Source organism: Miniopterus schreibersii, assembly GCF_964146895.1.
Source record: "Miniopterus schreibersii genome assembly, chromosome: 8".
NCBI lineage: Eukaryota > Metazoa > Chordata > Mammalia > Chiroptera > Miniopteridae > Miniopterus > Miniopterus schreibersii.
In genome coordinates this window covers 31,596,961-31,619,323 of record NC_138109.1, presented here as the reverse complement: position 1 = coordinate 31,619,323, position 22,363 = coordinate 31,596,961, and the positions used below count along the sequence as shown (strand labels likewise).

At 48.0% G+C, this 22,363-nt stretch overlaps 2 protein-coding genes across 9 annotated transcripts in view; one reads left to right on the top strand and one right to left on the bottom strand.

The window, feature by feature from the left end:
• Positions 1-159: 159 nt before the first annotated feature.
• On the top strand, positions 160-18,449 carry CC2D1B (coiled-coil and C2 domain containing 1B). 6 transcript variants are annotated; one of them, XM_081145203.1, is made up of 25 exons: positions 160-300; positions 1,807-1,881; positions 3,017-3,161; positions 4,146-4,255; positions 4,627-4,782; positions 5,207-5,332; positions 5,478-5,637; positions 5,817-6,004; positions 6,158-6,233; positions 6,319-6,429; positions 6,512-6,642; positions 6,879-6,951; positions 7,195-7,322; positions 7,715-7,823; positions 7,908-8,080; positions 8,541-8,666; positions 9,249-9,307; positions 9,385-9,501; positions 9,787-9,860; positions 10,000-10,058; positions 10,287-10,338; positions 10,779-10,878; positions 11,031-11,121; positions 12,243-12,372; positions 18,360-18,449. In XM_081145203.1, the coding sequence occupies exons 2-24, from the start codon at positions 1,816-1,818 to the stop codon at positions 12,369-12,371; spliced, it is 2,559 nt and encodes an 852-aa protein (XP_081001329.1). In that variant the 5' UTR covers positions 160-300; positions 1,807-1,815; the 3' UTR covers position 12,372; positions 18,360-18,449. The 6 variants fall into 6 exon arrangements, 4 of the variants coding, with proteins under 4 accessions (XP_081001329.1, XP_081001327.1, XP_081001326.1 ...); XR_013999397.1 differs by lacking the exon at positions 18,360-18,449 and adding an exon at positions 12,625-13,409 and having other exon boundaries at positions 168-300; positions 10,670-10,878; XM_081145201.1 differs by lacking the exon at positions 18,360-18,449 and adding an exon at positions 12,625-14,640 and having other exon boundaries at positions 168-300.
• The window catches only part of ZFYVE9 (zinc finger FYVE-type containing 9), an 87,812-nt gene continuing 82,760 nt past the window's right edge, over positions 17,312-22,363 (bottom strand). For all 3 annotated transcript variants that reach the window (XM_081145197.1, XM_081145199.1, XM_081145198.1), the window contains 2 exons: positions 22,187-22,363; positions 17,312-18,503 (listed from right to left, as the gene is read on the bottom strand). In XM_081145197.1, coding sequence (XP_081001323.1) covers positions 18,342-18,503; positions 22,187-22,363 — 339 coding nt within the window. In that variant the 3' untranslated portion in view covers positions 17,312-18,341. The remainder of the gene's footprint in view (positions 18,504-22,186) is intronic.

The window sequence follows — 22,363 nt, the reverse complement described above, 5'->3', positions numbered from 1 at the left end:
CGCACCTACTGCGTTTGCGCAAGCCGCTGGACACCCCGGAACCGCCCTCCTGCCCTCAAAACCAGCCCGGAGCCGCGAGCGCGCTCAGAACTCCACCCTCCGAGTCACCTGTTGGGGCGCCACACCCTCTTCGCCTTGCGCATGCGTATTGCGCGCCGCAGGGGCGTGGAGTCACGTGTGAGGGCGCGAGCAGTCTCCGTGGGGGAGCTTCCGGTCGCGGCTGCCGAGGCCCCGGTGGCCACGGGAGTCCCGGGCGGTGTCGGGCGAGAGTAGGCCGGGTTGTTCCGGATTCGCCGCGAGGTATGCCGCGTACCCGCTCCCCGGCGGGGGAGGTCGAGTCAGCTGGGGCGGGGCAGGGAGGCGTCCTGCCGCGAGGAATGGGGTCCCCCGGCTTCGCCTCTTCTGAGCACTCGGCTGTTCTCTCTTGCTGAGCCCGGGCCAGGGTCTAGCGCGGATGCCCCCATCCTGGTGCCCTCCGCCCCGCATACTTGGCGTGTCTGATTGACCTCGTCTGAATTTCCCTGAGCCCGCTCAGTGCCCGGCCCGCCATTCAGCCAAGCCACTGAAATCTGACTCCTGAAGTCACCCTGAGCGCCCCCTCCCGTGCGCCCACGTCCAGTTAACCTCGGAGCCCTGTTGATTTGCCCCTAACTCTCGGCTCCAGGCTCCAACCCGTTCTCGCCACCGCCACGCCCCTGCAGCGCGCCCCTTTTGCCGGGACCGTTGCAACAGGGGACGGCTTGCAGCCTCCGCCCTCCCTGCTGCCTCCTTCCCTTCTGCAGGAAGACGGATGTTTCTGAATCGCCGACCTGATCCTGTCACGTCCATTGCCTTTAGGATAACGCCCAAATCCCTTTAAGGTTTAAAGGTGTTTTTATATTGGCCCTTGCGCACATCTTCAGCTTCCCTTGTACCATTTCCTGCCTCACACTTTATGCTCAGTAATTCCAGGTCTTCAGTTTCCTTGTGCAGGTCAAACTCTTTCTCACCTCAGAAATATCAAGTTGTTCCCTCTGTTTGGAATCCTTTTTCCCAACTTCTACATGACTCAGCACAGGCATCATTTTCTCCAAGAAGCCTTTTCTCGGTGCTGAATAAGGGGCCGCACCTGGAGCAGCTCCTATTGTTTTTGTCATTTTTGAGACTATCTCCACTATGTAAATGTTCTTTGAGGGTTGAGAACACGTCAGTTTCATTCGTGCTCTCCCAGTGCACAGTACAGGGTCTGACACATAGTAGGTCCTAAGAGTGATTGTGAGATCTCTGAATCAATGCTTAGTCAGGTTTCTCTAGAGCAGAACTGTCCAGAAATTTTTGTGATGAGAATGTTCGGTATTTTTGCTGGCCAATGGCAGCCAATAACTGAGGAACTGAATTTTTAATTTAAATGAATTTAAATGTAAATAGCCACATATGGCTACTGTATTTGACAGCACAGCTTTAGAGCCTTCCTGAATCCTACCCCGCCTTGTACCCACCCACCCCTTGCCTAGAGTTACTCCCCTGAATTGGTGTTCCTACGCTCCTCCCCACTCAGCCTCTTGGGTTTAAACCAGATTTGTCAGTTCAGTAACTTTTTATTGTGTGTCCACACTCCCCACTTAAGCTCATTAACAGGTGGTTCTCATCCCTTCTATCTCCCATGTTGCAGTGCTATACTTCCAATGTTCATATTTCATCCTGTGGTCTTAAGTATTGCCTATTTTCTCTGAATTGAGAGTTTACCAGCCACACCTTACCAAGGTAGCACCTTTGGGGAAGGGACTTGTATGGCTGCTCCAGTCTGAGTCTCTTGCATGTATCTAGGCTGCCAAGATGCCAGGGCCAAGACCTCGGAAGGGCCCTCAGGCCAGTGGTCAGGGTGTGGCAGCTGCCAAGCAGGTATGTATATAGCTTTCTTCATCCCTGAGCCAGGGTGGGGGTTCCTAAACAGTGTGGGCAAACTGGGCCACCTGTATAATATCCGCATTAGTCCAGAGACTTGGAGCAGTGCTTCCTGGAGTTGGCGGAGCCCTTAGAGACAACTGACGGGCCCCTTCCACACACACACACACACACACGCACGCACGCACGCACGCACGCGCGAGAGATGAGCCTGAGCTCTCCTGTATTTCAGCCTAGGAACCCTCCTGCCATGGCCACCTGCATATGAGTGATCTGGAGGATTCAGGAACCACCAAAGTTTAGGGTGTGCTGATGGGGCCTCAGCACTCTCATGAGTTTCTCAGGGCCACAACTCTGCTGCCAGCCATGGATGCCAGGGCTTGAGGGCTCACTCCACTGGGAGAACTTTGTAGCCTTAGGGGGTCTGTTCTCTAAGCTTCCCTGTTTGTTTATTCTGGGCTCAAGTACTTAGACTTCTTAGTTCATTTTTATTGTCTTAAAGAGGCAGGTACGGGAGGTGCTGGGATAAAGGGTCAAGTCACATGACCTTATTTTAAATTCTAGCTCTGCCACTTAGCAAAGTTGTCTCAGTATCATCTGAACATGGAGATATAAATAGGACCTACCTTTAGAGTAGTCAGATTCATAGGGACAGAAAGTAGAATGTGGCTGGGGAGTTGGTGTTTAATGGGTACAGAGTTTGTTTTGCAAGATGAAAATAGTTCTGGAAATGAATGGTGATAGTAGCACAACAGTGTGATGTACTTAATGCCACTGAACTGTACACTTAACAATGGTTAAGATGATAATTTTCATGTTATGTGTGTCTTATAATTAAAAAAAAATAGGACCTACCCCACAGGATTGTGCGAATTAACTAAGGTAATCATGTAGAGTGCTAAGTAAGTACAGTGCTATTATCATTGTGAGTAATAGTGGTGGTGGTGTAGTCTTACTGGGTTCTTTATAGAGTTACCAGGGAGTGTCCTAAAGAGTAGTATTGCAGGCCTCAGTTTCCCTTTCTGCACATTGGGCTCAGACAGTGAAGGAGCCACTGACCTTTAGGAGACTGGCTCTGGGCTACACCCTCTGCCCCATTGTGTGGTTCCTAAGAAACCACCTCTGCTCTCAGCTGGGGCTCTTTGTGGAGTTCAGCCCTGAGGACATGCTGCTGGGGATGGAGGAGACTGAAGATGATGAAGACCTGGAGGCTGAGCTGCTGGCCCTCACTGGGGAAGCAGGGACCACAGGCAGGAAACCAGCACCCAAGGGACAGGGTAAGTTTTTGGTGCTGAGATCAGATGGGCTCAGGCAGGTGGTGAAGAGGCCCTTTCCTCACAGCTGTAGCATCTAGCCAAATCACCTGGTCCTTCTGATATCCACGTGCCTTCTGCAGCACTCCCACCAAGAGGCCCTCTTGCCCTTCTCACACACCTGTGTGATGGGGCGCTCACTCCTTCCCTGGACTGCCCCTTCTTCATTGTGGACAATCAGCAGTCTGATTCTCTGACTGCCTCGGGTCTCTATCCTTAGCCCTGGCCAGGGCCTGGTATAAAGTATGGGCTCTGCACCAACTGAATTGGGCATTAATATGTCCAATGAATGAATAAGTGAATTCTTCCTCCCTAGCCTGGAAGATGACAGAGACCTGAAGTCTGGGAGGGTCAGGGGATCTCAGTTTTCCTCTCTTCTGACCAGAAACCCGCAGAGAGAACCTCCCCGCAATCCCATGTACCCCTGAGCTGAGGATAGCAGGAGAACCACCATCCTCAGCTCAGGGTTCTCCATTTTCTCTGATTCCAAACCCCTGAGGTTAGACAGGCCTGGGTTTGAATTGTGGCTCTGCTACTTAATAGGATTGCAATATTAGGAAAATCAATATTGGTAGTTTTCAATGTACTCATAAAGTGGGGATAATATGTATGACCTATCTTTCAGAATTGTTGCGAAGCTCAACTGGATGTTAAAAGTCTTTACATAGGTGAAAGGTGTAGTTAGGAGGGAAGGATGAATATGTCTATGAAGAACTATAGCAAAAATGCTGAGAAGGGAGCAGCTTGCTGCCTTTTAGAGGTTCCAGGAATGTTTCCCTTCTGAGGGTCTTTTGAGCTGAATCATAAAGGAAGAGCAGGAGTTTTCCAGGTGGGACTTTGTGAAAGGGCAGGATTTCTACCTGGGTGTAGAAACGTACAGTGCATTGAAGGCTCTCCTTTACTCTTCATGGACCTTTTCTGAGGCCCTGGCCCTCTGTGTTTCCCCAGCCCCCTTACCCATGGCCCACATCGAGAAGTTGGCTGCGGACTGTATGCGGGATGAGGAGGAGGAGGAGGAGGAGGAGGAAGAAGGGCTGGAGGAGGATACAGACCTGCTGGTGCGTCTGCCAGGCTGGTGTCTGCGGGCTCTGGTCAGACCTGCAGAGGCGGCCTGGGGGTTGTCCCTCTGTGTGCTCTGATGTTGTGAGACTGTCTGGCCTGTCTTGGGTCTGTTTCCTGACTATACAGTGTGAGACTAGTTTTCTTTGATACCTGGTCTGCACTTTATACTTGGGGATTCTCAGATATGTGGTCTTCACTGTTTTCAAGGCTGTCTTTAGTCTGATTAAAGCAGTGTTTTGGGAAAGGAGACTTTCAGGAAGTGACTGACATTGGGAAGTACTGCCGGGAAAGAGGGTTCTTTATTTTCAGGTCCTATCATGGGTATGGCCATGAGGCTCCCAAGCTTCTGGAACTTGTGTCTCCCCAGACTGAGCTGCAAGAGGTCCTGGGTGCAGATGAGGAAGCTGGATCCCTGGATGGCGATGAGACAGCCATCCCGGGTAGCTCTGAGGAGAAGGGACAGAAGAACATTGAACCTCCAGTGCAGACAGCTCTTCTGACAGCCTCAGCTCCAGCAGTTCAGGTAGGTTGTGAAGGGATCCCGTGTGCCTTTGATACCCCAGCGTGCCCCTATGTAACGTGCATATAGTGTGGCTTGCATAGGAAGGCAGCAGTAATCCTTTCCAGGGCCCTCCTCCAACAGTGCAGCTGCTTAAGCAGTGACTGAGCACGAAAAACTCTTTGGTGCCTGGCTGGCCTCAAAGGCCTCTCTGTTCTCTCAGACCACCCCCTACAGCCATCCACAGATTGTCTGGGCCTCTGTGTTTGCCTCTCATATGGCCTCTGGCCTCTCCAGTAAGTCTTTGCCTTCTCCTTGAGGCTTTTAGGCTCGTCCTTCTCCTTGAGTCCAAGAGCTCCTTTTTCTGGGGCAGCTTCCGTGCAGGGAGGGAGCAGCTAGGGCCTAGCTGGCCCTGGAGTGGCCAGGCCCTGAACTGGAGTATCTACAGGCTGGAGGGCCTCAGGGGCTGCAGGCTCTGCTGGAAGATCGGATCCACAATTACCGGGAGGCTGTGGCCAGCGCCAAGGAGGCAGGTGAAGCAGCCAAAACCAGGCGCTGTGAGCGTGGTCTAAAGGTAGGTTAGGCCCAGCTAGGGAGGAGTGGGGCTGAGGGCAGCAGGGGCCTCCCCACTGGCCTTGTGGAGGTGAAGGATCTCTGGCCTGTCTTTAAGCAGGGCCCAGTCCAAGAGGGCCAACTGGGTTTCTGGTTCTCTCCCTTAGACCCTAGAGTCCCAGCTGGCTGCTGTGAGGAAAGGCAGGAAGATCAATGAGGATGAGATCCCACCTCCAGTGGCCTTGGGCAAGAAGTCCCTGGCCCCCCAGGAAACAACCAACAGAAGCCCTAAAGCAGATCCCCCTGCTCCCGCCACCATGTTGCCAGGTATCTGGAGATGCACAAATCCTGTTCTAGTTCCCAGGTCAGGGCCTATGGTCTGCTTCCCCATCCTCACACTGACCATTGCCATTAGTCACAGCTTTCCTGTTGGCACTGGGAACCCAAGGCGTACGCCTTCCTCTTTGACCCTGATGCTCCCTCTCGGGCTTTTTGTTTCTTCATAGATAACCCTTCCCAGCCTGAGACAAGCCTCTTGGGCAGCCCTGGCATTTCTGCCCTGCCTGATTCAGACCCAGACCCAGACCCACGGGCCTTGTTGTTGGCCCGACAGAGAGAGTACAAAGTGGCTGCCCTGAATGCCAAGCGGGCTGGAGATCTCGACCGTGCCCGAGATCTCATGAGGATTGGGAAGGTATGACATATGTGTTGGGGGTAGTGGCCTGCTCAAGGTCACACAGCTAGATGGCTTGAGTGAGACTGGCCTGAGGGGGAGTTTTTTTACCCCAGGCTTTGGGGGACTCCATGGCTTATGCCTACACCTGCACCTGCTTTTCTTACTCTGCAGAGATTTGGTGCCGTCCTGGACGCCTTGGAGAAGGGGCAGCCTGTGGACCTGAGTGCCATGCCCCCGGCACCTGAGGGTCAGTATGGGGATGGTAGAGGGAACTTGCTCAGGCTGGGACTGTCTAGGCACCCCCACCTACACTTCTGCTTTGGGTCCCCCAGACCTGAAGCCCCTCCCACAGGCTTCTAAGGCCCTCACAGCACCCGCAGTTGTACCCCCAGGAGTGGAGCACGTGTACCCAGTGATGGCCCCTGACACCCCAGCAACTCCAGGTAGGGCGGGATGGTGGGACTATGGAGTGGGGACCTAGGGAGAGGTAGGCAGAGCTGATGCTATTTCCTTCCTCCTCTCAAGTGGTCCATACTGAGCCTCAGACGGTGTTGGACGCCCTGCAGCAGAGGCTGAATAAGTACCGAGAGGCAGGCATCCAGGCCCGGGGCAGTGGGGATGAGCGAAAGGCCAGGATGCATGAGCGCATTGCCAAGGTGGGTCCGCAGCCATGAAACCCCCTGCATGTGTCAGCCGCTCTCTGGCTGGCTGCTCTCTGGCTGGCTGTCCCTGCACTAGCCCTGGTCGTTGAGTTTCCATCTATCTCAAGCTCTGGGTGCCTCAGGGTCTCTTTTTCCTCCTGGGGCTGCTTTCAGTCTTCCTCTCCGTCTCTCCCTGTGTGGAGCCTGTAGACTGCTGCCCATAATAGGCCGCTCTCTCCCTTCCCTTCTAGCAATATCAAGATGCCATTCGAGCACACCGAGCAGGACGCAGAGTTGATTTTGCTGAGTTGCCTGTTCCTCCAGGTGAGTGGTGCTTGGCGGAGGGTCATTATGAAGTCTCGGGAGCTCCAGTGGTGCAATCGGTTAGCACGTGGTCCTTATATGAAGTCTCGGAGTGGGGGTGGGGGGGAATGATTCCTCAGGTAGCTTTCTCTGTGGGAGCCACCAGCCACCCCAGCCCTGCCCAGGAAGACCCAACCAAGACCCCCAGCAGCCCAGTGTTTCCCTGAGGCCACCCTTCCCCTCACTTAGCTCTCCCCCCCACAGGATTCCCCCCCATCCCTGGTCTGGAGCCCACCACAGGCACTGAGGAGGATGCAGTGGCAGCTACTTTAGCAGCTGCCCAGAAACTGGTCTCTGAGGAAGCAGCCCCAGCAGAGGAAGATGAGGATGAGGTTTGGCTGAGGGCCCAAGACTCCAGGTGTTGGGGGGCAGGTGAAGGGTAAACCTAGCCCTGTTGTCCATACTAACAAGCCCAGCGAAGTGGCTATTCTTTCTTCCATGTTACAGAGAAAAAGCTTGGCCAAGGACACCCCGATAGGTGTTATCAGGATTAGATTCAAATCAAGGTCTTTCTGACTCCAGAGCCCATGTTCTGTCCCCAGTACCCTGCTGTTGGGAAGGTTAGCTCAGAGCTTCTGAAGTTCGCTAGGACCCACAAGGTGAGGCCATTCATCTCAGTTCACACAGCAAGTTAGTGCAGTATTAGGAAGAGAGTTCAAGTCTGGGGGCTGCCTCAGCCAGGTGGGGAACAGATCCCCTGTGACATCCTCCTGGGCACCTGCAGGATGAGTCTCCAGCCCAGGCCCCAGTATCTAAGAAGCCTCTGGTATCTTCCTCCCGGCCCCTGCCTGAGCCCAAGGCCTCGAGTTCTAAGGAGTCATTGAGTCCCTCTGGTGAGTTGGGGAGAAGAGGGACAGAGGGCTGAAGCCTCTAGTGAGGGCCAGGCATGGCTCTAACCAGTGTCACTCTCCCTTCAGTGCGGGAGCAGCTGGCACTGCTAGAGGCACGCAAACTGCAGTACCAACGGGCAGCGCTGCAGGCCAAGCGTGGCCAGGACCTGGAACAGGCCAAAGCTCATCTGCGGCTGGCCAAATGCCTCGAGGCTCAGATCCTCCAGGTCCGAGCCGGCCAACCTGTGGACTTCTCTAAGGTGAGGCCTCGTGGCTGGGGAGGAGGACTTCTCAGGCAGAAGAGGCGGGTGGCAGGCTTCACAGCAGGGCTGTGAACAAGGCAGCTGCTTGGATGCCACTGTCCATTGCCATCAGTCATACCTTCCCTGAGATGTCCTCAGGCCAACCTGAGAGGTAGGACTTGGATAGGATGTGGTGACTGCTTGAAAGGAGCCTTTTGTTTATGCCTCTCTCTACCCCATGGCCCCAAGAGAGACTGGGAAAGCCAGGTGGGCTGCCTGTGGTCAGATGACAAGGCTGGGCAAGGCCTGTGGGAGGCAGAGTGTTGCGGCAGCCTGGGGTAGAACGGGAGGCAATGAGTTCCCATCACTGGTGGTCAGAAGTTGGAGAAACACTCAGTTTGGATTCCTGCATTTGTTAGGCTTAGTAAGGGGATAATCTGACTCTTGGGGTCCCTGAGGGGCCTTGTGACCTTGGCAGGTGCCTTCACCTTTGATGGATGAAGAGGGTGACTTCATCCTCATTCACCATGAAGACCTGCGCCTCTCCCAGAAGGCAGAGGAGGTGTACTCCCAGCTACAGAAAATGCTTCTGGAGCAACATGAGGTCAGTTGACTGCTTGTCTCTCCTCCCTTCAGTGCCCACAGCCTCCCTGTGGGGAAAGGCATGGGGTTCAGACCAGATAGGCCTGGTTTCAAATTCTAGCTCTTCCACTTACTGGCTGTTGGACCTTGTGCAAGACACTTCCCCTCTCTGAACCACATTTTCATCTGTAAAATGGGATGATTAATATCCCAGGGTGGTTATGAAGTTCAAACAACAGACTGGAGGGGAAAGTACTTCGAAGATCAGAGGAAATGTTAGGAGACACAGATACATATATATATATAGAAGAATGTATACATATATGTACATTTGCATGTATCAATATGAACTGCCAGCAAGTCTGCTTTCTCAAGTGATGTTTCTATTAAGGTTTGAAGGAAGAATAGGAGTTTGCTAAGTGAATTTTGGGGAATGGCTATCAGGAAAGAAAAAAGCAAAAACTTACGAGACTTGGAAACTGATCTTGTGGAGGGCGGGGTATGTGTTGGGGAAGGAGAGGGGAAGACTATAGGAGAAGGTTGGAGCTTTCAGAAGTCAGGCCTCCAAAGCCAACCTAGACCCACTCTGTGCCTCTGTTTTCAGAAGTGTCTGCTGTTCTCCAAGCAGTTCATGCACCAGGGCAATGTGGCCGAGACTACTCGGTAAATGCAGGGCTGGGGCACGTGGGGTAGGGAGCAGAAAATGAGCTGTCGTGCTGATATATGCACCTGTCCATCAGGTTTGAGAAGCTTGCTCAGGACCGCAAGAAGCAGCTTGAGATCCTGCAGCTGGCCCAGGCCCAGGGCCTTGACCCTCCTAGCCACCACTTTAAGTTGAAGACATTCCAGACTGTGAGGTACCAAAGCCCGAAGGAGACAATGGCTCCATGCAGGGATGAGCCAAGAGGCTGGGAGCCAACGCTGGGGACTTAGGCCCCTTTAGTAAGAATTCCCAGGCTTGGTGCTGCCTTAGGCACTGCGCCAAGCTCTTTGTACCCGCTGCTCCTAGCCCAGACAAGCTCTGCCTCCCTGTGCCCACTCTATTCCTGAGCACCACCTGGCAGGCAGGCGGTCCCCAGAAGAGAGGCCCTTTCCCACTGCACGCCTTCACTTTGGGCTTTCTCCTTGCTTCCTGGCTATAGGATCTTCTCAGAACTCAACAGCACAGAAATGCATCTGATCATTGTCCGGGGAATGAACCTTCCAGCCCCTCCAGGTAGCCCTAGGACCACCCCTACTCCAGGACGCTCTTGCCTAGACACACTACCCCCAGCCAGCGGAGAAAGACTGGTTCCACTCCACCTCAGGTGCTGGGCCCCTGACTACACCCTCTGACCCCCATTTCTCCTTTATAGGGGTGACCCCTGATGACTTGGATGCTTTTGTGCGGTTTGAGTTCCACTACCCTAACTCGGTGAGGTTCAGGTAGAGGTAGGATCCTCTGAACCCCATCTTCTGTTCCAGGACCCTGTGCTCAATTTCTCCCCTTTCCCTGGGAGGTCTGGCTATAGGGAGGGGTTTGAAGATCCTTAGCCGATTGGTGTAAGTGTCCCTTCCCTCAACACCGACTGAGCCCAGAGTTCTGGGTCCTATGGACTTGTTTTTTCAAGCTGTCCCGACTTCTCCCTTCTTACTGCTTTAGGACCAGGCTCAAAAAAGCAAAACAGCTGTGGTGAAGAACACAAACTCTCCAGGTAAGGGCTATTTTCTCTTCCCTCATTCTCTGATTGTGTGCGCAGCACTTGTGTTTCCAGACCTGTTATCTTACTTGGTACTCAACTTGGGAGATAAAGGCAGGTATTATTACCACTCCTCTCGTAGCTGGGGAAACTGAGGCTCGGAGAGGTTAAAGGGACTTGCCTATGGCCTCCAAACAAAAGGGTGGTGGAAATGGAACTTGAATCCAGGAATCCTGGCTCCAAACTCCACATCCCTCCTACTTCAGTAAATCTAACAAGTATACAAGAACTGTCCAAGTGGACTTCCAAGGCCAGGACCTACAGGCTCTACCACCTTTGGTGGTAGTCTCTCTCAATTGCAGGCAGAATGATCCAGAGAGGAGGCGAGCCCCTAGGCCTGTTACCACCTCCTCAGGAAATTCTTGGGAGCCAAGCCCCTTCTCACACTCTTGCAGAATTTGATCAACTCTTCAAACTAAACATCAACCGAAACCACCGGGGCTTCAGGAGGGTGATCCAAAGCAAAGGAATCAAGTTTGAAATCTTCCACAAAGGGTGAGTCCCCTGTCAGTCACACTGCCAAGGTAGGCTGGGAGGAAGGAAAGGCTTCTGTTGCTGCTGCCCTTGCTATAGTTTTCTGGGCTCAGCCAATTCATCCCCACTGTCCCTGCCCAGTCCAATCCTCTTATTGACCCTTGGCTCCCCAGATCCTTCTTCAGAAGTGACAAGCTGGTCGGCACAGCCCACCTGAAACTGGAACGGCTGGAGAATGAGTGTGAGATCAGAGAGATTTTGGAGGTAGGACCCAGAGATTGTGGAGGTAGGGTGGGCAAACCAGAGGACTTGGCCAGTGAAAAGCCAATATTCATTGAACATCGGTTCCTATTATAGGAGTTTGTGCTCATTAAAAATATCTGTAAGTGTGCTGTATAGTAGGTGCTATTTCCATTTTGCAAATGAAGAGATTCAGAGGATCTGACAAATTTTTTTAGTATCACCCATTTGGAAAGTACGTATATTCTTTTCACAATACTCTGGGCCACTCAAGTTTCCAGGGATGGTGGTTATAAGGCCCTTGAGGGGTCGGATCATTGCTATCAACTTGGCACACATAAACCCCTAGGTTTGGGGGCAGAACAGAGTTATGGTTGGGGCAATTTTCTGGCAGTTTGATGAAATGGAACAAGCTCTGGACATAAAGTTAAAAAGATATTACAAAATCAGAGACCTACCACAATGAAGCTAGTTTGTGTTAAGGAATTGGCCCCAAACAGCTTCTTAAGCTTCCATGAACTCATCAGATTTCGTAGGCACTGACTTTAAAAGCTTTTTAACAAGTAAGGAAACTAAGGTCCAAAGAGGAGAAGGGTATGTTCTTGGCAGAGTGTGGCCCAGACCCTTGCTAATGCCTTCGTTAAGTGGGGCTTTTCCCACTATGGTGCATCTACCTCCCTCCCTTTCTTGGGGAGTTATTAAGTGTGGCCTGTTGATGGTTAGACTTCTCAAGCTCACAGCACTCACTACTTTGCACTCTAGCTGTCCCCCCTCTGCCCAGGAGGGAAGAACATGTGGGTAGAAAGAAACCCCTGGCCTGGGTTCTAGTCATGGCCTTGCCACACTGGCTGTGTAATATAACATCCACTCTCTGGGCCATCTATGAAGTGAGGGTCTGAGCTTAGTGGTCTTCAGGTTGCACCTTTAAGCCAGAGCATTTCTTCCAGGAGTTGTCATGGGGAAACTGAGTGAGCAGAACTCTTTTAAGTTTCTTGTAAGATCTCAAACTGCCACTACCACCACCAGGGTTGTAGAGACTCCTATGTTGATACTGCAGGATGTTTTAGCTCCTCATTCCTTACCTGTGAGCATAGGGAGCTACCTCCATCAGTTACCATCTCCCTCTCTGTGGTTCTCACTCACAGGTCCTGGATGGAAGGAAGCCCACTGGGGGCAAGCTGGAGGTGAAGGTGAGGCTCCGGGAGCCTTTGAGTGGCCAGGACATACAGATGGTCACCGAGAACTGGCTGGTCCTGGAGCCTAGGGGCCTATGAGGTGGGCAGCTCTCTGGGCCCTCAGAACCTCTGCCCAGGACCCACAGGGACACTTCTAGTACTCAACTCATATCTGGGGAGAAAGCCTAAGAATGTCTCAGCTGTGAGGATGATCAAGAGGCAAAACTGTTGGGCAGGGCTTGGGCTGAGTTTCTTAGGATCCTCAGGAGAGCCTGGGAGGGATGTTAAACCTTCCCAGGTCTACTTGTTTTCAGGAAATCCTTTCTAAACTCTATTTGTATATTTACTGCAGTTTAGACTTACTTCCTACTTTCTACGCTTTGTACCTGTGCTTCAGTCAACGTTGGGAGAGGAGTCAGGCCAGCGGCATGTGCACAAGCATACTTTCCCAGCTTGGCTGCCTACAGAAGCCTTTGTATTTAAGGGAGACAGATGCTGCTACAAAAACACCAAAGACCTGTTAAATACGTGCATTACCGACCACGGCCCTGGTCTCCTGTTGCTGGCCCTTTCCCAGGCCTCCACACCAAAGCAGGCTGGATTCCAGTAGGCGGCCTCCGCTTCCCTCTGGGCAAAAGCAAGGATAGCCTCATTGCTCTGTGCCATGGAGTCTTGCAGCCCCTTCACCCATGTAGAAACTGCAGCTTACCCCAGCCACTAGTTGCAACATTTCTGAATGTGCCTTTAAAAGATGCAACTGTAAAGGATGGGAGAACTTGAGAGTGATCGGAAACCCGCCTGCTTAGGGTGGGGCAGGTTCCGTGACTCGTATGTCAGTGGCAACCTGTGCTGTACAACTTGGTTTACCCCCTCTGCCTGTGCCTTGTTTCCTGACAGCTGCTGCACTAGCCTCCCTGCTCCCCAAGCTGTCAGTGGAGAAAGGAAGTTACGTTCTGGACTGTGTGGTGGGAAGCAGGAAAAGCTGTATCTTGGGTTTGGTCCATGCACCTAACACAAAAAGACTGATAACTGGAGGGGGGAAAACCCTAAAATTTATGTAACATTTTATTTAAGAAACTAGGTCTAATTCACTTATTGGGGTTTTGTACCCTACACGCAGAGTAAACATCAAAGTCCTAAACAAAAGTCTGGTCACTTTTAAAAAGACAGAGTAGCAGTAACATTTTACAAAAACTGCTACAGTGGCTTCCTCTTTTGAGAGAGGGCACAGGAAGACTTTCCTCCTTACCTGATCACCTAAGGAAATCTTAGTTGTCCCCAAGAAATTCTCCTTTGGACTTATTTTTCTGAATGGATGAAGACAGAGGGATTAATAGTTGCAATAGATTTAATATTCAAAACTGCAGTGTTCTACATTTCTTAGAAATAAACTTTTAATAGCCCATTTCCCCCTCCCCCCTTTTTAAGCAGTAGCTTAAGTTCAACAAAGCATTCCTCAAGGTCATTTTTAAAGGCTCTAAGTGAAGCAAATACATTCAGCTTACTGATCACTACAGCACTGTATAAGCACAGCTCAGGGATTCAGGGGTTGTTCTTGTGTCTTTTTCTGGGATAGGGCTGGACCGTGCTTCCCTGCCCTTAGTAGCAGATCTTTTAGTGGGTAACATCAGGAAGGACAGACACGTGACTTTTTCCAAAGAGCTTTCTGGGCAGTCTTACCCATCAGAGTAAACTACAAAAATTTCCACAGATGTGAGATTTAACACTTAGTTGTAGTTACAACTATCTGTCAAGCGATAATCTAGAATGAAAAGTAGGGTTTTAGCCTTCATAAGGTGACCTAGAGCAAAGAAGGGTGGCCAGTAGGGTTTCTGACCCAACCTAACCTTTCCCTCAGGGTTTGCACCCCAACCAGTGCTTACTAAGAGGGCTAGGACAGCTGTAGTTAGCCTCAAAGGTCCCAACCAGCCCTAGAATTTCTAACCTCAGGCCTGTGCTGGAAATGCCCTGTTCCAATTTGATAAGAAGTATTCTGAGGCTCACAGATTTCCCTTCGCAACCTGTTCAGTTCTAGTCTCCTTCACTGCTCTTTGCTTTCTGAAAAACAGGACCTCCAGGCTGAGGGAGGCAAGACAAAGCCACCCACTGGACTTGGAGACTGAGGTTCTAAAAGGGCCTTTGTTGTAACCAAGGCATGCAGGAGTTGCTCGTAGTAGGAGGAGCCTGCCCAGTCTCATCTTGTCCTAAGATTGGTCCAAATATAACTAAACTGGATATTAGTGCCTTGCGCAGTTGAGAACCTACCACGACCCAACTTATTTTTAAATTTTAAATTCTTTCTTTAATCTAGTGCAAGGCACACTTTCTTCTGAATTAGTGAACTGAATAAAATATGGAAGAAATTTTTCTTAGGAAGTCTTGCTCTTGGAACTTTAACATTATTTTCCTTCCTTATACCACCATTCTGAAACCTGCATTGTTGAAAGCTTGTTTTCCAAATCTTGTGGGCAGTTCTAAAAGATCCTGCCCCTTAAATAGGCAGCTCCTTTTAGGATGAAACTGGGGAGCTGAAACGTGGAGTCAGGGAGCTTACACCTGGTCCAGTTCCATGACAGATGGACTCTTCCCTCTATGGGCTTCAGCTTCCCAAACTTAGAGTAGGCATTGTCATTCCTGCTCCACTCTAGCCTTTCAGGCTACATATACAATTCCTAAAATTCCCATTCCCATTAAAATTATTTTAGCATTACTATTAAAATAGAACAAACGGTAGAAACAGGTGTTCAGAAAATTGCTCATCTGAAATGCACTAAATGCATAATTATTCCCCAAATGACTAGTTATGACAGAACTAAATTTAGTTGGAAATGTTGGGCCTACCAGCATTTGGAAACCACTGGATAAGGGAAGATAGTTGAGGGGAACTTATACAAGGCAAAATCCCATATTTCTAGAGTCCAATAGGTGCTCAGAAAGTGTTATAAAAATAAATGGAGAAACACATTGTCTAGGATTTGGTAGGAATTCAATAATTTTAAAAAATTTGATGTTACCATAATGGCAATTCTATTCCTCTTCAGCTTATAAGGATCTCTATCTTCCAATCTTTATTTACATTCTAGAAAAATTTGACTTACTTAGAAATGTGACATTTCAGCCCTCTACTTTATAACTCTTAAAATATACAGTATATAAAAACAAAGATAAAATGGGGAAGGGGGAGTAAACTAACCTTCGCTATTTTATGTCCTGTTCCATAAGATATTTTACTAAACACAAGACATTTTATGCAACTGAGAATGGACCCGACTCTGCAGGGCCACAGTATGTCCTCAGTGGGAGAATTTAAAAGCTTGCATGGTTCCATAAAAAAAATATGTATAATTGCAAGGTGCATTTAGCTGAATAAGAGGAAAGATAAATTTCTATTAGGAAAAAATAGAACCAGCGTCTGTAGAAGCTCCAAACTTCCAAGGTATATTTAGACCAAAATGGATGTTATATCCAAAAATCCCTGCCCCTATTAACAAATGTTCCTATCAGGTTTTGGAGGGATGTGTGTGGTCCCAGGGTTCAGTGCACGCTGGTATTCTTTGAACATCTACTCTTTTCCCTTAGAAGCCCTGAGTACCTCTGAGTCTGTGGCAAAGGTCACAATCACAGTTCTCTGCAGCCACCACCAGCAAAACCTATGGAGAGACAGATGTAGCATGTGGATTCCCCACCACCACCACCACCACGATGGAGAAGGGATAAATGTAGGCAGAGACATTTCAAATTGAAGGCCAGGCCTTTGGGCCTGTTTGGAAAATGGCTGCTGCCCTAAACATAGCTTCACAGCCTTTAATTGCCAAGTGCTAATCCCAGCTCTAACCAGGGGAAGCAGCCTCCCACTGTCCCAGGCCTGCATTACCTTCCAGAGGAGTCTTAGAGCTGTGCTTGTATGCAGAGGGTCCATCTGCTGCTTGGCCTGGGCTTTCAGAAGATGCCAGTGACAAGGGAGTGAATTACCCTAGAACCATGTTTTCTAAACTTTGGGTTTTGAAACCCATTAGGTCTATGACCAAAATAAAATTTTAATGAAAAAGGAAATACTCATAGTACATCACATATATCATGGATAAACCAAATCTTGGTTTCTAATACCACTAAAAGAGCCATGGCTGATTCCAAGGCTGGGGCAGGGTGAGCACTAGATGAGCCTGAGACATCCTGTAGGCCAGAAAACAAAGTGTTCCAAAAAATGGTAGGAGCCCAGCCAGCATGGCTCAGCAGTTGAGCATCGATCTATGATCTAGGAAATCATGGTTCTATTCCTGATCAGGGCACATACCCAGGTTGTGGGCTCAATCCCCAGTAGGGGGCATGCAGGAAGCAGTTGACCAGTGACTCTCATCATTGATGTTTCTATCTCCCTCTCCTTCCTCTCTCTGAAATCAATAGACATTTTTAAAAAAATGATAGGAGCTACCCTGAAGGGGTGCTCTCTGGCCAAAGCTGAGGCCACATGAGTACCCAAATAATGAGTCAGAACCATTCAAAAAGTAATCCACAATTCCACAATGAAAATGAATGGAATGAATGAATATGAAAGGAAAAGCTTTTGCATATAGGTGACCAAGTGCAACTGGTACAGGTGGAGGGAGTGCTGGAATTGAAAAATCTTCCTGTAGCCATCATAGTAAAAGATCAATTCAGATAAGAAACATCAGTAGCTACTAGTCTAAGGGGAAATTTTGATGAGTAAGGTATTTGCATGATCTGAAAGTGTCTGTACACATTGCTTATTCATTCCAAGGGGGGAAAATACTGGAGAAATTAGACACTGGACAGGTGATCAAAATTTACCATCATCAAAGTGACCCCAGAGGCGATTCCTTAAAAAGGACACACCACCACTTACGTAGGATTCTGGCCAAGAATGCATAAACTAATTCTAATTATGAAAAGACACCAAATTCTAAAACTGAGGTGAGGGAACTATACTCACCAAAAATATGGAGGACATAAAAGATAAAGGTGGGTCAGGAAAGCTATCTGCCACGTCTGATCCTAGGCTAGAAGCTTTACTGGAAGGGAAATGCCATAAGGATATTACTGGACAGGTGCTAGGGTAAAGTAGCTGATGCATCTGTCAAATGGGCTGAAGTCGCAAACTGTCCTCTGTAACGTAAGAGACTGTCCTTAATTTTAGGAAATAAGCATTAAAATATTTAGGGGTAAAGGGCTATTAGCTATGCAACTTGCTCTCAAATATCTACGTTTTTTATGGAGAGACTGATGAAGCAAATAAGGCAAAATGTTAATACATGAACAACAGGTGAATCTAGGTAAAGCATACATAGGGGGGTTTTTTGTATTTGCAACTTTCTTGGAAGTTTAAATTATTTCTCAATAAAAATTTTTAAAAAATACTTCCAGTGTATATTATAACTAAAAATGCCTTGGATGTACTGTCAGCTTTCACAGAAAGGCCCAATTCAATACCTGCCATTCATTGGGGCAGATCTTGAGCAATCTTCAACTCAGCTTTGCTATCCAAGTCACCTCATTTACACTGAGTCGCCCTTCCTGGGCCAGAAGAGGGATAATCCGTTGGGTAATCTGGTAAAAACAAATAAAAACCTAAGTGTGACTTCTACTTGAAGTCACTGTGATGTAAATGGGACAAGATAGTGATATTATTCTCCTCTTTATATCAATTCTGTACAAAGAGTACAAGACTGATGCTTAATTTTTTATTTCCCCTCTGCCCTCCCACCCCACCCCTGATGATGGTTGTACCCATTTGAGCATTTCTGAGCAGAAGACCATAAGTAAGTCTTAAAACAGGAGCAGAATTCTTGTCCAAACAGTAACAAGGGGATTTAGCTGCAAAGATAGCATAACTGGTGCAGTAACAGAAGCTGCCCAGATCATCTTATGGACAATGCATAGAAGACTTTAAATTATGGAACATCTTTCCCCCCAACCACCCTTTCCCACCCAAACCCATCCCCCCCCAATAGTGTTAACAAAAGCTTAATCTTCCAGTTCTAAAGTGCAAATGACTTGAATATGACTGCTGTAGCAACATGTCTGAACAGAAAAAAAAATGAAGTCCTCTGTCTATGCGATGTTTTCCAGAATATAAAAGATGAGTTCCATGACGATGGGGCCCTCACTGAGCTGGCAGGCCCCTCCATGGATCACCGGCACCAAAGCGCTGTCCAGATCGTTCATGTACTGCGAGGGAAGGGGCTGGCCATTGCTCCCTGCTTGATAGCCAACCTACACCACAGAGAGAAGGGATGACAGGTTACTGGATAGAGAAGATCCCCAGAGGGCTGAGGGCCAAGGAGGCTGAACAGGAAAGGAGATGTGCTTCCTGGCGATGGGCTAGACACACAGCAGTTAACATAAATTTCTCTTCCCTGAATTGTTATTTATCCTGTCATTTATTCATCCTGACCCTAACACTTGGTAGCCATGAGACCTTGGGCAAGACACTTAACCTATTAAGGTCTTAGTTCCCCAAGAAGGGGATGGGGTGATATGGAGAAGTATGGAATGTCAAATAAAACCTAAACCTATGGTTAATCCCTAACAGAGCAGGAACTGAACACTTGTTCTGCCAACCATCCGTCCACACACCATTTTCTGAGCACCTACTAAAACAGGGATTCAAAGATGAATATAAGGGCCCCCTGCCCTCAAGAGGCCCACTCATCAGCAGAAAAATTCTTGTTTTTTTTTTGTTTCATGTGAAGTAATTCTCTCCAGCCATATTATCAGTACTATTTAAGAAAGGACCATGATACCTCATTTGTATTACTCTATGCTTAGTATAGCATGGGGAAAGGCCTTAAGTAGAAAACACTTGTCGATGACCAGTCAGGAAATGGAGCCAAATACATGACCTCTCACATTTTCCCTGATAATGACACAACTGCATCAAAGCAGGAACACTGGGACATATCACAAGGATCCAAAATCCAAAAGAAATGTACAGGCATACTTCATTCTAGTGCGCTTCGCTTTACTGTGTTTTGTAGATGAGTTTTTTACAAATTGAAGGATCGTGGCAACCCTGCATCAAGCAAGTCTATCAAGCACCATTTTTCCAACAGCATTTGCTTACTTTGTGTCTCTGTGTCCCATTTTGGTAGTTCTAGAAATATTTCAACTTTATTATATTTGATCTGGGATCAGTGATCTTTGATGTTGCTATTGTAATTGTTTTGGGGTGCCACGACACAAACTGTGCCCACATAAGACTGTGAATTTGACCGATAAATGTGTGTTCTGCTACAATGGCTGGCCATTACCCTATCTCTCTTCCTCTCCTCGGGCCTCTCTAGCCCCTGAGACACAACAATATTCAAATTAGGCCAATTAATAACCCTACAATGGCCTCTAAATGTTCCAGTCAAGGGAAGAGTCACACATCTCTTACTTTAAATCAAAAGCTGGAAATGAATTAGCTTAGTGAAGAAAGCACGTCCAAAGCTCCCACAAGCCAAAAGCTAGGCCTCTTGTACCACAAAGACAAGTTGTGAATGCAAATGAAAAGTTCTTGAAGGAAATTAAAAGTGCTACACCAGTGAACACAAATGATAAAGTGAAACAGCCTTACTGCTGATATGGAGAAAGTTTTAGTGGTCTGAATAGAAGATCACACCAGCCACAACATTCACTTAAGCCAAAGTCTAATCCAGAGCAAGGCCCCAACTCTTCAATTCTATGAAGACCGAGAGAGGTGAGAAAGCGGCAGAAAGAAGTTGGAAGCTAACAGAGGTTGGTTTACGAGGTCTAAGGAAAGAAGCTATCTCCATAACCAAATGCAAGGTGAAGCAGCAAGTGCTGATGCAAATTATCCAGAACATCTAGCTAAGCTAACTAGTGAAGGTGGCTACACTAAATAACATATATATTGGAAGAACATACCATCTAGGGCTGTCACAGCTAGAGAGAAAGTCAATACCTGGCTTCAAAGGAAATACCTGGCTGACTGTTGTGTTAGGGGACAACGCAGCTGATGACTTTGTTGAAGCCAATGCTCATTTACCATTTGGAAAATCCTAGGGCCCTTAGAATTAAGCTAAATCTACTTTGCCTATGTTCTATAAATGGAACAACAAAGCCTGGAAAACAGTACATCTGTTTACAACATGGTTTACTGAATATTTTAAACCCACTGTCTAGACCTACTGCTCAGAAAGATTCCTTTCAAAGTATTACTGCTCATTGACAATGTACCTGGTCACCCAAGAGCTCTGATGGAGATGTACAATAAGATTAATGTTTCCATGCCTTCTAACATCCATTCTGCAGTCTATGGATCAAGAAGTAATTTAGACTTTCAAGTCTTACTTTTTAAGAAATAAATTTTATAAGGCTCTATCTGCCACAGGTAAAAAAAGATTACTTTGATGGATCTGGACAAAGGAAATTGAAAACCTTCTGGAAAGGATTCACCATTTTAGGTGCCATTAAGAACATTCATGATTTATGGAAAGAGGTCAAAATAACAACATTAATAGGAGTTTGGGAAAAGTTGATTCCAACCCTCATGGATGACTTTGAGGAGTCCAGTGCAGGAAGTAACCACTGATATGGAAATAGCAAGAGACCTAGAATTCGAAGTGGTGCCTGAAGATGTGACTGAATTGCTGCAATCTCATGATAAAACTTCAGTGGATGAGGAGTTGCTTCTTATGGATGAGCAAAGAAAGTGGTTTCTTGAGATAGAATCTACTCCTGGAAGATTTTTGCAATGGCAAAGGATTTAGAATATTACACAAACTTAGTTGATGAAGCAGTGACAGGATTTTGAGAAGATTGACTCCAATTTTGAAAGAAGTTCTGTGGGTAAAATGCAATCGAACAGCATTACACATTACAGAGAAATCGTTTGTGAAAGGAAGTCAATAGATGCATCAAACTATGTTGTTGTCTTATTTTAAGAAATTGCCACAGCCACCGATCTTCAGCAACCCTCACCCTGATCAGTCAGCAGCCATCAACACTGAGCCAAAACCCTCCCCCAGCAAAAAGATTATGACTCGCTGAAGGCTCAGATGAAGGCCAGAGTGTTTTAGCAATCAAGCATTTTTAAAGTAAGGTATGCACATTGTTGTTTAGACATAATGCTATTGCACACTTAACAGACTACAGGATAGTGTAAGTGTAACTTTTATATGCACTGGGAAACAAAAAATCCTGTGACTTGATTTACTGCAATATTCACTTATTACAGTGGTCTGGAGTGGAACCCACAATATATCCGAGGTATGCCTATAGAGAGATCAGAGTGCCTGGCCACAGGAGAGAGGCAGTGGGACAAGAAATTGGGGGGGGGGGGAGGCACATGAAGAATGGATTTTTACTACTAACAGCATACAAAAACTCTGAGTAAGACAGGGAGAGAAGCCTGACCATAGGAGACACGAGCTGACAGGAAAATTAATGGGGAAATAGCTCAAGTCCTATCTACTAACAAACACGGAAATGTTCACAGTAAGAAAACCTTGAGGAGTGGGAGCTGCGGAGGCCAGTCAACAGAGGTCTGCTGTGGTCAGATTAAGAAAACAGGCCATAGGACAGCTTGGATTTGCTCTCTAGGAAAAGCAGAATAATTCCTGAAGGGTGGGACTGAAGAGTCTCAAAGGGTAGCATTGATGTCATTCACACATGGGTGGCAGGTCATATACACACTTCTCCTAACCCTAAAAAGCAAACCAAGTCCTTGGAACATATTCAAGTGAGTAAGCCAAGGTTCAAACGATTCAGAGTCTGATCAAACAGCACATCAAGGTGTATTTCTAACAGAGGGAAGGCCAGAATCTTACATCAGGTCAGGCCCATGGTCCAGAGAATTAAAACTCTCTGGGTTAATGCAGGAAAACTCACATGTCAGAAAATATACACACTGTCCAAGGCCAGCTTCAAAGGCTGTCTAAGAATCTTCTTACCTGATCTGAGTCAAGTGTCACACGTAGTCCCAGTTTGGTCATTCCATCTTCCTTCAGAAGCTTCAGGTGGGGACAGAGAGCAAGGCAGAAAGCCTTGGCTATGTGCTCAGTCAGCCGGCTATGATCTGCCGGATCACTCAGGCAACTGTGCTGGTCGTCATTTTCTAGGAAAAATGC

Excerpts from the sequence above, each read along its gene's own strand:
- CC2D1B (XM_081145203.1), top strand. The coding sequence starts at position 1,816 with ATGCCAGGGCCAAGACCTCGGAAGGGCCCTCAGGCCAGTGGTCAGGGT. Across the intron at positions 5,638-5,816 it reads TCCCGCCACCATGTTGCCAG|ATAACCCTTCCCAGCCTGAG; the intron begins GTATCTGGAGAT and ends GTTTCTTCATAG. Across the intron at positions 10,879-11,030 it reads TTTGAAATCTTCCACAAAGG|ATCCTTCTTCAGAAGTGACA; the intron begins GTGAGTCCCCTG and ends TTGGCTCCCCAG.